General features: G+C 35.1%; 2 protein-coding genes across 6 annotated transcripts; one reads left to right on the plus strand and one right to left on the minus strand.

Annotated features, from left to right (window-relative positions):
* Nucleotides 1-339: 339 nt before the first annotated feature.
* LOC148235353 (ribokinase) lies at nt 340-9,618 on the minus strand. Of its 5 annotated transcripts, none has more exons than XM_088186806.1 (7): nt 9,477-9,618; nt 4,217-4,306; nt 3,314-3,476; nt 2,889-3,173; nt 2,270-2,397; nt 2,049-2,199; nt 340-1,989 (listed from the first exon to the last, which is right to left on the minus strand). In XM_088186806.1, exons 1-7 carry the CDS (start codon nt 9,608-9,610, stop codon nt 1,807-1,809), a joined length of 1,134 nt encoding a protein of 377 aa, XP_088042932.1. In that variant the 5' UTR covers nt 9,611-9,618; the 3' UTR covers nt 340-1,806. The 5 variants fall into 5 exon arrangements, with proteins under 5 accessions (XP_088042932.1, XP_088042934.1, XP_088042933.1 ...); XM_088186808.1 differs by having other exon boundaries at nt 9,390-9,485; XM_088186807.1 differs by having other exon boundaries at nt 9,260-9,485.
* LOC148235354 (uncharacterized) lies at nt 446-3,290 on the plus strand. The gene has a single exon (XM_088186804.1). It carries the CDS (start codon nt 446-448, stop codon nt 1,730-1,732), a length of 1,287 nt encoding a protein of 428 aa, XP_088042930.1. The 3' UTR covers nt 1,733-3,290.
* Nucleotides 9,619-15,864: the final 6,246 nt, after the last annotated feature.

Below are 15,864 nucleotides of genomic sequence, written 5' to 3' on the forward strand. Positions count from 1 at the left end.
AGCCTGCCTGACAGACAACTCAATTGTCCAAATCTGTTTGAATGGATATTTATAAAACATAATTAATAAGAGGACTACCATTTCTTGGATCTGATGCATGCATTGGAAGTCCAGAGAAAATATAATTCCAGATTCATATCATAAGGAACGAACGACATTACTTATTTGTTTCTTATAGATAAAAGTTTTGAGATAATCAATATCACCGATTATCCTAGATGTCAATGTAAAAATTCCCCTGAAAACCTATGAGATAATATATGGAAGCCGCCTTTTTGGAAAATAAGTTTATAAATTAGAAGGAAGGGTTGAAGGGTTGTAAAAGAAGAAATAACTATATACGAGCATTATTTTATATTTATTTTTTGGATATTATATTTGAACGAACATAATTATGCGCAAATTGTAGTCGAAAGCGTCGCGTCGCGTCGGTGCGGCGCGGCACATGGCCGTCGTTTGCGGTGTTATCGCTCGATTCGGCGCGGGAGCGGCGGGCTTGGCGGGCTTGGCGGCGCCAATAGCTGTCAAAAGTTGGCATTATTGCAAGATGCCCGAGCGGCGCTTGACCGCGCCCGCGAAGGGTTATAGGCGCTCGACGACGCGCTCGAACGCCGGCGTCGGCCCGAGATCGCGTCCGACCAAAAAGGGAAAGCCGGCCGCGGTCCGCGTCCCGGTGACGCGTCGCGCGCCGGTTTCCCGCCGGCCGATCAAAGGCGGCGCTCTCGAGGGGGACATCGAGGCGCTGACGAAGGACTGTCGCGCCTGTCGCGTGGTGGTCGATCGCATGGACTTCGACCGATGGTTCAGAGAACGTCCGAAGCCGCGCACTCCGCCCAAGAGCCGCGCCGACGTCGACAGTCGATTGTCGCGGAAGAACGGCATGGTGATGCTGCCGAGGAGTTTCTACAACGAGCACCCCGCGGGCAGAATCGCGACCGCGGTGGCGACCAAAAAGCGCAGCGGTAGTGGTGGCGGCGGCAAGAGGCGACTCTCCGAGCCGGAGCCCGAGCGGTCCGACGACGCTGAGTTCGCGTACCGGCTGGTGTTCGAGACGGTGGAATGCGCCGTCGAGCAGCGGCCCGCTCCGGACGACGGCGCCGACGCGTTCACGCTCGACAATCTCTCCGACTCGATCGAATCGGACGGCCTTCCGTCCGACATGTGGGAGATCGAGAGGATCCCGCCGAGGCTGAACGCGCGGCGCGAGACCGACGGCAGCTACGACACGATAGCCGCCGAGCTGGAAGCGCTCATGGGCGAATCGACCGAGCCGGAGCCCGAACCGGAGCCGATCGTCGACGGGGCCGCGGTCGAGCCTCTCAAAGAATCGGCCGCCGAGGACCGCGAACGCTTCCCGTCTATAATGGACATCTTGAACGAGACCCCGACCAGCACCGAGACGGATGCTCGACCCGACAAAGCCGCCGAACTCATCGATTGTGACCCAATTCCCAAGCCGATAGAGACGCCGCCGCCGCGCCCCAAAGAGCCTGCCGTCGAAGAGTACCACCCCAAGAGCGTAATATTCAGACGACTGACGGCCGACAAGCAGACGTACGACCGCTTGGTCGCTTTCGACTCCGAAATGGTCTACAGCGTCGCTATTAACGACGCTAAAGTGCAACTTTTAGGCGCGCCCGAGCGCATATACGGTTCCGAAGACTTGAAAATATTGTTGCAAATAGTGGACCACGTCACTTTGAACAGTTTCAACGTCGCGTTAAAGAGTTGAAGCTCGACTTCTATGGATATTTTTTAAAATAATATTAATAACATTTAATTTAGCCCGCCTCGCTCCCGCTTCTTTTAGTGACAGACTTCGCGAACCAACTCTGCGAACGAACGAACGAGGAAGCTGGTCTGCGTTCCTTCTCTGACGACCGACTCCGAAGCGGCGAACGACGAGATCTTGATCTTGTCCCTCAGCGATAAGTCCGGGCCGTACGCCAAGCACGCAGCCAGAGCGCCGACGAAAGCGTCCCCGGCTCCCTAAACATACAGATTCGTTAGACCGCCGATCGACGATCGCTATCCAGAGTGCTACTCACAGTGGTGTCGACCGCTTTAGCCTTCCTGGCGGGAGCCAACTCGACCGACGGGCTTTCCTTCGACGCGAATGCCGCACCGTCGGCTCCGAGCGTGACGACGACGATTTCGCAGCCCAACAGCAGCAGATCCTTCACGGCCGATTCGATCTGACTGTCGAAAACACCGATTCGTTTATTCGGTTATTACGGACCGTTTTAAAAGGCGAGAAATGTGCGCTCACTTTCGAGTCTCGACAGCTTTGCCCGTGATCATAGAAGCTTCGGATTTGTTGACACACAGTATCGTCGTCATAGCCAGCAACTCTTTGTTCAAACCCAAGATGGCGGGAGCGGCGTTCAATATTTTAATCTGTAAATATAAACATTACGATGAATATAATTTTTCTCTTATTTTTTCTCAGTTTCTTTTTGTATATATATTAAGATTTTTTAGTGCTCTATGTTGTCTTTTCGTTTTATTCTAATGTTATATACTAGAGGATGTGCAGTTACTTTATATAATGTATTTTAAAATTATATATCTGATGTGGCGTTCGATGTAAAAATTTATATGTAAGATATAAAAAATCTATTCTAAGGAAACATATTAATCGACAGTAATCTTTTTAAATATTGTAACATTATGTTCTACGTAAGCTTTAATTCGACTTAAAAGAATAACTTGTACGTCTATTGTCGTAATTCAAAACTATGTAGCGATTGATACGTCTAATGAATTATACGCATTGACTTATGTATATATATATATATATGTATTTAAAAATTATATACAAATGAAGATTCTCGATGAAAAGCGATAGTTTTTCATTAACATATCTCATATTATTTAACGGTATTTACCCCTTTGCAAATTTGAAACGCCCTGATGCTCGCCTCGACCGGCGTTTCGAGTTGGCAGACGAGTACAGCCGCTTCGCTGATGACGTCACGGGCGGCGTCGGCGTCCCTAGCCGACAGGCATTTGTTCGAACCCTCCACGATCACTATCTGATTCTCTCCGTTCCCGTCCACCATTATCTGTGCCACGCCGGTCTGTTGTCCCTCGGTTCTGGACACGAACTCGACGTTCACGCCCGAATCCTTCAAGTTTTCGATGTACGCCTTACCCCACATGTCGTCGCCGACCTGTCGCAGTAGACCAAAACCACATGTAATATATTATTTTATTCGGATTTATGAATAAATTTTAGATTATTTCATTTTTATAGAATTATTTTGAATAAAGATTATGGTAAAAAATTGTATGGCTCGTTTGAATGCATTACCCTCGCCACCATGTACGTGTTTCCCGAAATCTTCCCTCCGCTCGGCGCCGTCCTGAAGATCTTGGCGGCGGCAACGCACTGATTCGCGCCCTTGCCTCCATAGCTGGTCGTGAACTTGTTTCCTTGGAGAGTCTCGCCCGGACGCGGAAATCTCTCGGAATATCTATACAAAAGTTACAATGTTAAAAACGAGTCGATGCCGATTGTATTCGAAAAGCTTTCGACGGACACGAGCGGATGGACGAACATGAAACTGGTCATTGATGCTTCTCATCGCATCTGATGCGCAGTTCGGTGACATTTGCTCTCAAGACGATTGTTCCTACGACAATTGCACTTGGGGACTATTGCTCTCTTGTTTTTTTAATTTGCTGCATGTTCATCAGGAGTATAAATTTCAAACTAAATTAGCATGTCAGAATTCAAACGACAATCAGGATCTGTGGATTTAAAATAATATTTTAAAACGATGTTTGTGAAATTCCAGTCGTCTATACGGCAAACAAACATTTACTTTAGACTAGCTTAGTAATTCCTTGAAGTTAAAAATATGTGTAGGTTTTTACAATATAATTGATTTAAAATATTTTTTTTAAACCATAGATCCTGATTGTCGTTGTTTGAATTCTGAGAGGCTAATTTAGTTTTGAATTTATACTTCTGATGAACATGCAGCAAATTAAAAAAACAGGAGTGCAATAGTCTCTGAGTGCAATTGTTCTGAGAGCAAGTATCCGTTTACCCTGATGCGCAATATATAAAAAATAACGAGAGGAATTCATGCATTTTGTAAGCATCGGAGGATTCGTATCGAATTTTTAATCGATAAATTTAAAAAAAAATATTACTCTACGAAGCGAGACGAGGAACATCAATATGTTATTCAAAAGTGTGAAATCTTACGTTGTATAGTCGACACTACACGATCCGAAAACTATTATTTTAGACATGTTTGTCGGACGTGTCGGAAGATTCAGGTAAATATCACAATCACTGCAAAACATGAAAAAGTTTTATCGTGATGATTATGTGACAAATAAAATTGATGAGAGAATGCAGAGCGATGTAAGTATGATGAAATGTACATTTTTTAATCTAAGGCTAGTTCGAAAATATCAAAAATATTAATCAATTGTAATCAATAATTGTAATACATTTTGAGCATAAAAATAACTTGTTTTAAATATTTTTCACCTTTATTAAAAAGAGCAGCTAAAATTAAAAACGGTGAGATCTGGTATAGCAAATTACAAGATCTACAGTTAACTGTCAATAGCAAAAATTATGCTACTATTCTGGTTCAAATCACAGATAATCAAAAAAGTACTAATCACAGTCTTCTTTATTGGCGTTACAGCCTTGTGTGAGCCTTGGCCGCAGCAATAATTATTTTCCACCCGGCTCGGTCCCTTGCCTGCCAGTGCCAGTCATTCACTCCCGGCGTCTTTAAATTAATATTCCCAAGTATAATTTTGATTTCATGTCTTGGGCATTCGTAAGAAGTTTTCTCCAAGAGATCATAAAATTCTTCCATAGGTGCATGTGCATATATAAGGCTGTAATTTATGAATTTTACCCTTATTCTAATACGGCATAACCTATGGCTTATAGCTACAAAATCTATTACTATAGTCTATTTATTTTCAAGAGTCAGTGCGCAAGAACATTGTTTAACGCGTAATCAAAATGTGCTCTTAAATTTCTGCCTTGTGATTGGTCGTTCTCAATGAAACGATTGATCTTACGGCGAACGACCAATCACAGGGCAGAAATTTAAAAGCATGTTATGATTACGCGTTAAACAATGTTCTTGCGCACTGACTCTTGAAAATAAATAGACTATAGATGTTTAGCCCTCTTAACCACTAGGAATCCAGTTCCGAATATATGATTTTGGGGATGACAGCTATAATATAGATTGACATCTTTCCTTTCCAAGATGCCATTGCCTACCCATCGGATCTCTTGCAGGACCGTGATATCTGCTTTATTAGCGTTCAGTATATCGGTCAGTATTTTCAATGCTCTCAGCTTATTCAGGGTTAGGACATTCCAAATACCTATTCCCAACTTTTTTATCATTTTCGTTGCTCCAGGTCGTTATCGTGAAATCAGTCCGGGTTTCTTTACTATATGCTGTTTCGTAACAATGTTTTTTATGCCCAACCCTCTGATTATCGGAGGACCATTCCATCCTTCTCTGTTAGCTCTGACCATATTATCCAAAATGGTTGGGTACACAGTCTAGTAAAAGGTATATTTTTAGCAGATATAATATTTTAATTGCTTCTATATAAGATTTAACGGTAATTTATTTAAAAAAAATATTGATTCATTTACTTATATACAATTATAATAGACATTTTTTAAGTAGATTCGTTGCAGTTATTCAAGGGGTGCTTACTCTTCTGACCAATGCTCACTCGCTACTCCTCGTTCGCACCTAGCCTATTTATATTATAAAACGTAGAATAAATACGTTTTAAAATTTAAACAGGTTAGGTGAGAATGAGCTGCAGCGAGTGAGCAGCGGTGAGAACATTGATGTATATAAATAAATAAAATGAATAAATTTGACTCCCGATAACAGGAAACTACCGATTAAACTCTGATGAAAAAATATCTTACAATTTGTTTTTTAGATTTGAATATAGGTCTTTCTATAGATCTCACTGCTCCTGACTTTTATTTATAGGGATATTATAAATAAGAGATGTACAAATGTAAATCATGCAAGAAGAATGAATCAATGGCTGTTAATGAAGAAAAGGCTATCAAATAACAATACTATTTGTGTTGAACACATTATTCAACTCACAAACCTATTTAAATTAAGCTCGAGTTCTACTAAAAAATAATATGTTATAGACTTTTATTCATGGGGATGTTATAAACAAATCTAAGTTGTGCAAAAATAATGAGCTAGACATCCATTACAGCTGTTATTGACGCAAACCTAGACCAAAAGGCAATGTTAATCAGATTGTCATGCCAGTGGCGAATATAACAATTGGTAAGAGAGAAGTAAATCAAAATTTTCTCTACTGAGACTTTTTTTGTATACCTATGAAAAATTTGCAATCTGTCCTTATGGGACATTAAACAATTTGTTTGTCCGTTTAATAGCAGGTCGGCGAGTCGCCCATCTGCGATTCACTTCACAACTGAAGATATCATTTTGGCCTTTACCTTGCAAGATTTTCTTCCTCTTCAGGCGTTTCCTGTATTGGACTTTTGTTAAATCCTTCACACGCTGATTAGGATAATTGGTCAGTCTTTCTTTTTATTTTATGTTTGTCTTGTAGATCTCTTCTTTCAACATTGTTGTATGAATTTGGAACAAACTATGGGGCATCCAATATCATTCTTAGCGTTTTATTTTGGTATCTATGAATTATATCTATATTAGATATAATCCAAATAAATAAATGTGTATATGTAGTAATCTACACATTTACATACTTATCATTATTTATTGACATGCGATGTATAAATATTAGAGTGAAGTTATATTTTCACTAGTGAAGTCTAAATACATTTTCACAAGTAGATGTACAGTAGCGGTCAATGAAAGATGTCTACCCCCAGAAAAGGGACAAAAGTATTGTAGATACATTTTTTTTCTAACGGCTAATGTTTCTCGGAATGAATTTTTTCCGTGAGCAAGATTCCTTTTTTTCATTATTCCAGCAGTTTACGGCCAGGTTTTGTGTCTAACACTTAATTTTATGTTGAACATGACAAAAGTACTACAACTGACAACGTCGAAGAATACGGAAATTTTGATTTTGGCTAAAGAAAACTTTAGTTCTCGTTATATTGAAAGCAAATTAGGGTACAATTAAGCAACTATGTTAAAAAATATAAGGATTCCACATCCATACAAAGGAAGAATGGCTCAGGAAAATAAAGAAAGAGCAATTTATCAGAAGATTGGCTATTAATATGGATTTGTTTTCAAGACGTTTAAAATTTCAGTGGATGTAAGAATAGAGTTCATTGAAGCTAGTAAAAATGAAATAAGTGTAAAAACTGTACGTCGTAGAATTTGAGAATCTGGTTCATACACAAGGTCGTAAAAAAAAAACAGAAAAAATACTGCCTAATATATATCAAATCAGAAACCCGTCAAATTGACGGGTGCCGTAAATATAATGTTAATGAAATGGAAATATTAAAAAAACCGACCACTGACTGGCCAACTTTTGCCAGCCCTTGGAAAAAGCTGAAATGATGTTCCTGGTCTATGAGATTATTAAGCCAGAAATTAATTCTTAAAACGACATAAAATGGTTAGGGTCCGAAAAAAATGTTATTCAAGAGAGGGTTAACGGATTACATAAGTTTAAAAACCGCATCTAGTGACATGTCCGATGAAAAGTTAAGACGATTTTTTTAAGAAGTAAAGAATTGGCAATAGAGACACATAGATTTCCAATTTCTACAGATGTGGACATTGAATTCATATTGAATAACTTTAATCATGTACAAATATTTGGCAAAAAAAAACAGATTTTAGAATTTTGGGAGAAAAATAAAAAGGTAACTCTACGAGACAATAGAAATAGTTTAAATGAAAATACATTGGATGGTATATCAATAATTAGAGGGAACTTTAATATTTTTTAATTATAAATAAACATACACAGGAAGAATTTGTTTTGTTTAATAAATTAAATTATTATCATGTATTATATACTTGTAGTTCTAATTATTATACCTTTAATTAATTATTATTACTTATATTATATTATTGTATCAATTCATATAGTATGCTCATTACAAAAGAAGGAATAAAATATTCTAAACGATGGTAGAACATATTTTTTTAATACAAATAAAAACATTTAAAAAATTAATCACTCGGAGCTGTATTGAAAACCGGAACTGAACTGATATATATTTTGTTTTATTGAACCGGAACTGAAACCCGATTGAAAAAAATAACAGTTCAGTCCTGATATAAATAAATAAAATTCAACTTATAAACCTATTTAATTGTAGCAAAGTTTGGTAAATTAAAAACAAGAGATGTAGTCATGCAATAAAAGATGTAGAGATGGCAAAAGCGAATATGGAGCTACTCTTGTAGTTGAAGAACGTCATTGAAGTTAGACTGTGTTCAGATTAAAGAAAAGTTTGATACATTTGGGTAAGCCAACGTCGTTTCTGCAATAATTTATTAACAAGATGATGAGTGCAAAGATTAAGAATAAGCTAGCAAACATTTTAAATGATTTCTCCGAACAACCAATTTTTTTACTTTTTTGACTTTTAAGATAGCTAGACCTCATTGGTCTTGGAAAAACAAGATTTATGCAAATCTATGTCAGGTAATAACAATAATATATAGCATATAGCAATAAGTCAGACCACAATAACAATGGCAATGAACGTCAGACGTCAGTGATGAATATGCAGCTACTATTTTGATTCAAGAATTAGAGATATTATAAACAAATATAAGCCATACAAAAATAATGAATTAAAAAAATTCACAACAGCAGCTATTGAAACATTGTCCCGGATCATAATAACCAGATACAGACATTGACCGATAAGATGCAGGACTTGTGAAGTAAATTTGTATGTTCATAATTAATTACAATTGTTGATTTTTTGATTATAATTGTAATATAATATATAGAATATCTCAGTATCTACAGCAAATCACTAAGATTCTAAGTTGGTAATAATTGAGGTTATTCTATCAATGTTACTGATTACTTTATATAACGCAAATGCTGATAACAAAAATAAAATGAATGTTATAAATATTACATATTATAGAAAATGAAAATGAACGCCTTGTTCGAGTCGAACTCCAACAAACGACTGAATAACCAAAAGATTTGTTTTCTAGCTTGATAGTATAGTTGATTGCTCGTGATAAGCTTAAGAAACATCGAAGGTCGTTTGAGGCGATAAAAATGAGCCATGCGCTACCTCCATTGTACATAGCATTGGTATTTGGTACATGTGATTTCAATCAATACATCTGACATGTTGGTATTGGGTGTGAGTGTGATACATGAGGCGTTTACGGCGCATATAATATGTAGATTTTAAGACGTACTATCGTTGAGAAGATTCTATAATTATTGGAATACGGTGACGAATGTGCAGCTTACGCCCCGACACACTAACACTTGAACATACTCACTAGACCAGTGGTCGCGAACCTTTCTGTCCTTTATTAATTACGCACAGATGAGAAGGACAAGAAAAAGTATTCAACTGATATTCGAAAGCAATTGTCTGACAAATGACGAACGACAATACTCTGTAACTTTTCATTTATGCTAAAAAGGCAAAATATTATTTCTTTTCAATAATTTGTGATTCATTTGATCAGAACAAAAAAAAATATTTAATTGTATTCTATAGTTAACATAATGCACAAAATTACCACTTCATTTAATGCTTGGAATTATGTTAACTTCTAATTTACAAAATTATTTTTTTTTGCAGATTATTTTTGCAATATATTTTTCCCCAGCTGTATAGCTACAACTTGTAAGTCGTATCCATATATAGTTTGCTTAGATTACAGCCAAATATATAAATTTAAACTTTTTCCAAGCCGCGTAGTTATATTTTATACTTTTTTTACAATAAAAAGCATTAAGAAAACATAACAAAAATATTATAAAGCTTATTAACGCAATTAATCATTAATTGCTTTTTAAATATGCTGTTATTTATAATTTAGTCATTGAGTCGAAGGAGTATACATATTTATTACAGTATTGCAGCTTTACAAAAAATACAATATTCATATAAAAACAATAACTAAAAAATGATTGCTCGGTGTGGAGTTCCACTAATGTGTTTCGAGTGTTTCCACTGCGATGGCGCCGACACGAGTTTATTGCTTTTGACGTGGATTTTTGATTTCTAAGAAGGAGTTATTGTCTTTTGTGCTTTCCTATTAGGCAAAAATTAGTTTAGATATGCTTCATTTGATTCTCACTAATTGTGAGTCATAACATCATTATAAAAAGTCTTTTAATGAATTCTAGATAACTGTGTTTCCACTGCGACGGAGACGGCGGGATTTTATTGCTTTTGACGTGGATTCTAAACAGGGATGTAATTTTGGAAGGGCAGGGAAGAAATATGCTCTCTTCCTTGAATTTGGCCAGAAAATTGCATGGCATTTAATGAACAACTATGCATTTTAATGAAATTGAAATATTGAAAAACGACCACTGACTGGCCAGCTTTTGCCCCTTCTTGGAAAAAGCTGAAATGACGTCCCTGACAAGTCATCCAAAATAAAGCCATAAAAATAATTTTACAATACACATTTAAGTGTCGTCATCTTTATCAGGCGGTAAATGACTTACTATGTAACAAAAACAGTTTCACGGTTAGCCCACAAGGAATGAAGTAATTTCCCGTGTGCTTTATGTGACATTTATGACATATTTTCGTCGGATTTATCAGTTTAAGTTGACACTCTGAACGGATACGAAGTCGCGACCAGAAGAGGCGACTAGTGATTGGTACGTAATTATAATAATTTAAATAAGTGACCATTAAAGAGCAGGGCCCTGTACGTACTGAGTGTTCCAAGCTACGCGTGTTCAAGCACACGTATAAAACGGTACCCGTAGCTCTATTGTACGGACTACTGCGAGATAACACAACAAGCCAAGCGTGCTCTCCTTCGCCGTTTTGTTTTTATTCCCGTTTCGTTCGTCGTTTTGAATACCCTCGCGTCCTACATACAATTAAATAAATTCATTGTAGATTCGTTGAGTTATTCATGGGGTGCTCAATGTTCTAACCGATACTCGCTCGCTACCACTCTCTCGCACCTAACCTGTCCAGCAGTTTTGGTGCAAGTGAGATATTTTAAAAATAAATAATATTGTCCATTTATATTTATAAATGATACATTATTTTTTATTAATTCACATGACCGTCTTATATTTTTATTCTGACCGCACGCTATTTTTATTATAAAAATTTGATATTTATTCTGACCCTAAATAATAAATTTAAGACCAAGCTTTTATTAAAATTTTGATCGAGACTTGATTTTTATTCTGATTTAAAATTGATTTTAATTCTGACCATTCAATTTTCATTATTTTGTAATAAAATACATATTAATGCTATCTAAAAAAATATATTCATAATTATGATATTTTTATTACAAAATAATGAAAAGAAAAATATAGCATTATTAGTTACGCTGGTATTTTATATTTTTAAAAGGCGACAATAGTGAACAAGCTTCATATTTGAAAAGTAGTTTTAAGAAAAAAATTGAGCTTGTACATCCGATTATTTTTTGAACGTATTTTGTGTCGTCGAATACCGAAACAAATTATTTATTTTTCGATGATTTTTTTACACGGTTTTTAAACAGTATTTATACTTTAAAAATGCGATACATTAATCATGAATAATAACACCGCATATCGATATTTAAATCCAAAACCATGTATTACTTTATTGTGTGTAGCTTATGAATATATTTCCATGTATAAATAAAAAAATATGATTTATTTTTGTATTTATTTTAATTTTACTTAGGATTGAACTTCGTTTTATATTTTAGCGACAGGATAATGACGGGTGGCTATTAGACACAGATTGAGCCGCTGCATTAATGTTTTATTGCGATATGAAGGCCTACTAGGGTTGCCACTCGAGAGAATAACCGTCACACCAGTGTTACTAGAGTGCCTCCAAGTTTTGGCCATAATGAAATATAAAGAAATATATATATATATATATATATAAATATAAACAAGCCCCACAATATGTTCAATGTTTTTTGTACAGTTATTTCTATAAAGTATTCTCTGTTCAAAAGAGGAACGGATACTTAAATATATAATTTGTGAAGAGTGAGTGAGAAATAAGAGCGTGCAATTGCACATTCTTATTTCTCATTTACTCTCGTCACTTAATACGCGATCAAGCGACAGGGAAAGTATCTCACCGACTTGGCCTGCATATGTACACATGTAATTATAGCAGCCATGCAGGAAAAGCCTTGTGTTATTCGTCGTCTTGGGCAGAAACTAAATCCCCTTACCCCTTCTATTTATAAATAAACCATCACGCGTAGAATATAGAGGAAAAACGTTCAAGAATCAAATATTATTTTGCTATTAATTATTTCTCACAATTAGTATTTTAAAATTTATGGTAATAAAAATCAGAAAACAACTGAGCAATAAAAAATAACAGCACGAAGAGAAGAAAAACTAAACAAGGTTTTTATATATATTTTCAATCCAAACGTTTTTATTATTATTCTAAAAAAGGTATTTTTTTAATTTTAACACTTTTCACTACCTAAATAAGCGCAAAGTCGCCACACACAGCACTGCACTAAATTCCAGGAAACGGAACTTCACAGACACACTAACATTAATTCACTGATTTACACATACATGGCACAATATATATTTATCTAATTATTAGCAGGTGATAATGACAACAATAAGAAGGGAATCAAAATACAAAATTTGTATTATTTTTCTACATATATTAAAAAATATTATTCCAAAGTGTTTTAGAACAGATCGGCTACAATGGATATAAATACACATTTTGGGAGCCTAGATTTTGTTATGGCCAAAACTTGGCGGCACTTGGGTAGCACTGGCGTGACGGTTATTCTCGACTGGCAATCTTCGGGTGCTCGGACGCGTGCCGTCCCGCGCCAACACCATTCCGCGCTCGCCTTGTTTATTTTACTCACCATATAAAGAACTGTAAATCACAATTAAAATACTACTGCAGCGGCTCAATCTGTGTATAATTGCCACCCGTCACAATCCTCGTCGCTAAAATATATTTAAAAAAATCATTCAAAATATTATATTTATTAGTATATGTTAAAATAAATTGTAGTGTTTTTAAAATAAATGTAAGTATTAAATTCACTAAAATAATACTAAACATAGCCAAATTACCTATATTTTTCGTCTCAGTCAAATATACTATCAGAAAAATACATAATTTTTTGTCACTATGATAAATAAATGTACATTTGCAATAATTTAGATAAAAAATATTTATATAATAAATGAAATCCTCGAAATCAAAATCAAATTATAAAGAGTTAGGGTTATATTTATTTATACTTCAATATAATGCGATTTAAAGTTTTTATTTTTTTAGTTTAATGCATTGCGTATTGCCTCATCGAATAAAAAATTAAACACACCGGTGGGGAATATCATAAGAAAAATCTATAGATAGTAATAAATTTGTTTTTAATCAAGTTTTTTTCAATAAATGTACAGTTCAACATTTAAAGGTGGAACTAATGTATTAAAAAATATTTTTTAAATTAAATGAAAATAAAAATTAATTTCAGTAAATAGATTTTGACAATATTTATAATATAAAAACGAGACACAATTGTTACAAATACAAGGAGCAAGGATCGTAATCTCTACGAGGAGCGTTAAATTAAAAAATGCTGAAAATAAATGAGATCATAGTCGAGTCGGTCCACTATTCGGTGAAGCTAGAAAAATATATTAAGCTATTAGCTGGGTTAGCATTAAAAGTATATAGCTCAGTGCGAATTCTTTTTAATGAATTAAAGTTTTTCTAGTGTTTTTAAATACTTTTAAGAAGATTAAAATATATAAATATATATATAATCATGAGATCAAAGAAGTTTTTACTAAGGGAAATAAGTGGCATGAATTTCAATAATTTGATATTTTAAGGTTATGCATATAAATATCACTTTCCCAACGAAGATTAAAATAAATAAATGTATATAATTTATGCTGCTACATTTGATAATGTGATTAGTGACTCAACAAAAATATTCTATACCTATTCCATAATTATATCATTTTCTTTCACATTGTTATAAAGTATTTTTAAACCGGTATAAATACAAATTATAATGAATATACAACGCATGCATCTAGCTTTTCATTATTATACTTTTTATGCATATAAAATAAGTTTTAATATTATTTAATATTTTTTTAGTTTTATTAAATTTTATCTTTGGATAACAGTAAAATGGTGATTATTAATATTATATGTCAGTAACTTTGTATAATTATCGTTTATGGCAATAATTAAAGTATGCCATAGGGCAAAAACCGCACGCTTACCAAAACTTTCAACCACTGAAACTGGCCGTAGTACTTACTTTTCCGTAGAAAATTATATTGCAATTAGAAACGTATATAACAAAAATTTAAATTATTTATGTAAATAAATATTGAAATCATATATTTTTAGATCAACTAATAGAAATTTAAAAAATAGTATATACAAAAAATATCAAAATTATTAACTTTTTATTACAGTAGAAAGACAACGCATTTTTAAAAATTAAAAGTTCTTGAAATAAATATTGTTAAATAACTTGTTGCACGGCTGTGGCAGTGGCATAGCTAGGGTTTGTGCTATTCCGGCGACCTTTAACGTTGTACCCTCTACATACAAACCTGCCGAGAGGGGGGTAGGCAAATTCCCGGGGCCTGTTCTCCTTGAGGGGTCTGACTCCGTAATAAATCATAACAATAATATATTTAGAAAAAAAAATGCCATCTGGTTAAGAACGTAATTTAGGGAAGGGGGACATTTGCTCCTCCCCCCCCTTGAATTTGGACAGAAAAAAATGCTGCTTAATGAAAAGTCATGAACCCTAATAAAATTAAAATATTAAAAAATACGACCACTAACTGTAGAACTTTGGCTACCACCATAAAAAACCTCAAATTTCGTCCATTTTTCTAAACCAGAAATTCTCGGTCTATTCCCAAAAGAAAACATAAAAATAAGCAGTTATGTATATATCATAACGGAATGCATTTTCACCGGTAGATATATACTTTTACCAGTGAAAATATAATTTATCTGGCATTTGCTAGTACAATTATATGATTTTAACTTACCATACGTAGTAATATATACATTGCGGTGTATAAATATTTTTTTCTGTGAAGTTATATTATCATTAGTAAAACCCAATTACATTCACCAGTAGATATATATTTATACTAACGAAAACATTACTTTACTGATAAATGTCAATGAAACTATATTTGACAGTTGTAAAACGTTATTTGCTGTTCAAACCCAAAGCTAACCTACAGAAAATTTTAAAAGCTAATTACAGTTTTAGACCTTTCATTAGGGCAAGTTCAAAATTCAAACTAAGCTAATTCAACTCTCAGGGGGACATAAGCGGAAGAAGAAGTATAGACAGACATCGTATCTCACATATTATTTCATAGTCTGTCTGCATTTGTATATTGTTTTAAAAATATGATAGCTATCCTTTCTGATATTACTACGGATTTGTGATATAATATTTTGGCGACGGGATGTGACGGGTGGCAATTAGACACAGATTAGCCGCTGCAGTAGTATTTTATTGAGAATTGTTGAAGTTTACATGGTTATTTATAGAATTATGGGGAACGGGGCTACAACGCGCGCAAGCTCGTCGAAGGTTGAAAGTGGTGAGAGAAATCCGTGAAACGCCAGTGTTACCAGAGTGCTACCAAGTTTTGGCCATAATGAAATCTAAATAAAAATATATA

This window comes from Plectrocnemia conspersa, unplaced genomic scaffold (genome assembly GCF_051122295.1).
Source record: "Plectrocnemia conspersa isolate PC_06_02 unplaced genomic scaffold, ASM5112229v1 ptg000005l, whole genome shotgun sequence".
Lineage (NCBI taxonomy): Eukaryota > Metazoa > Arthropoda > Insecta > Trichoptera > Polycentropodidae > Plectrocnemia > Plectrocnemia conspersa.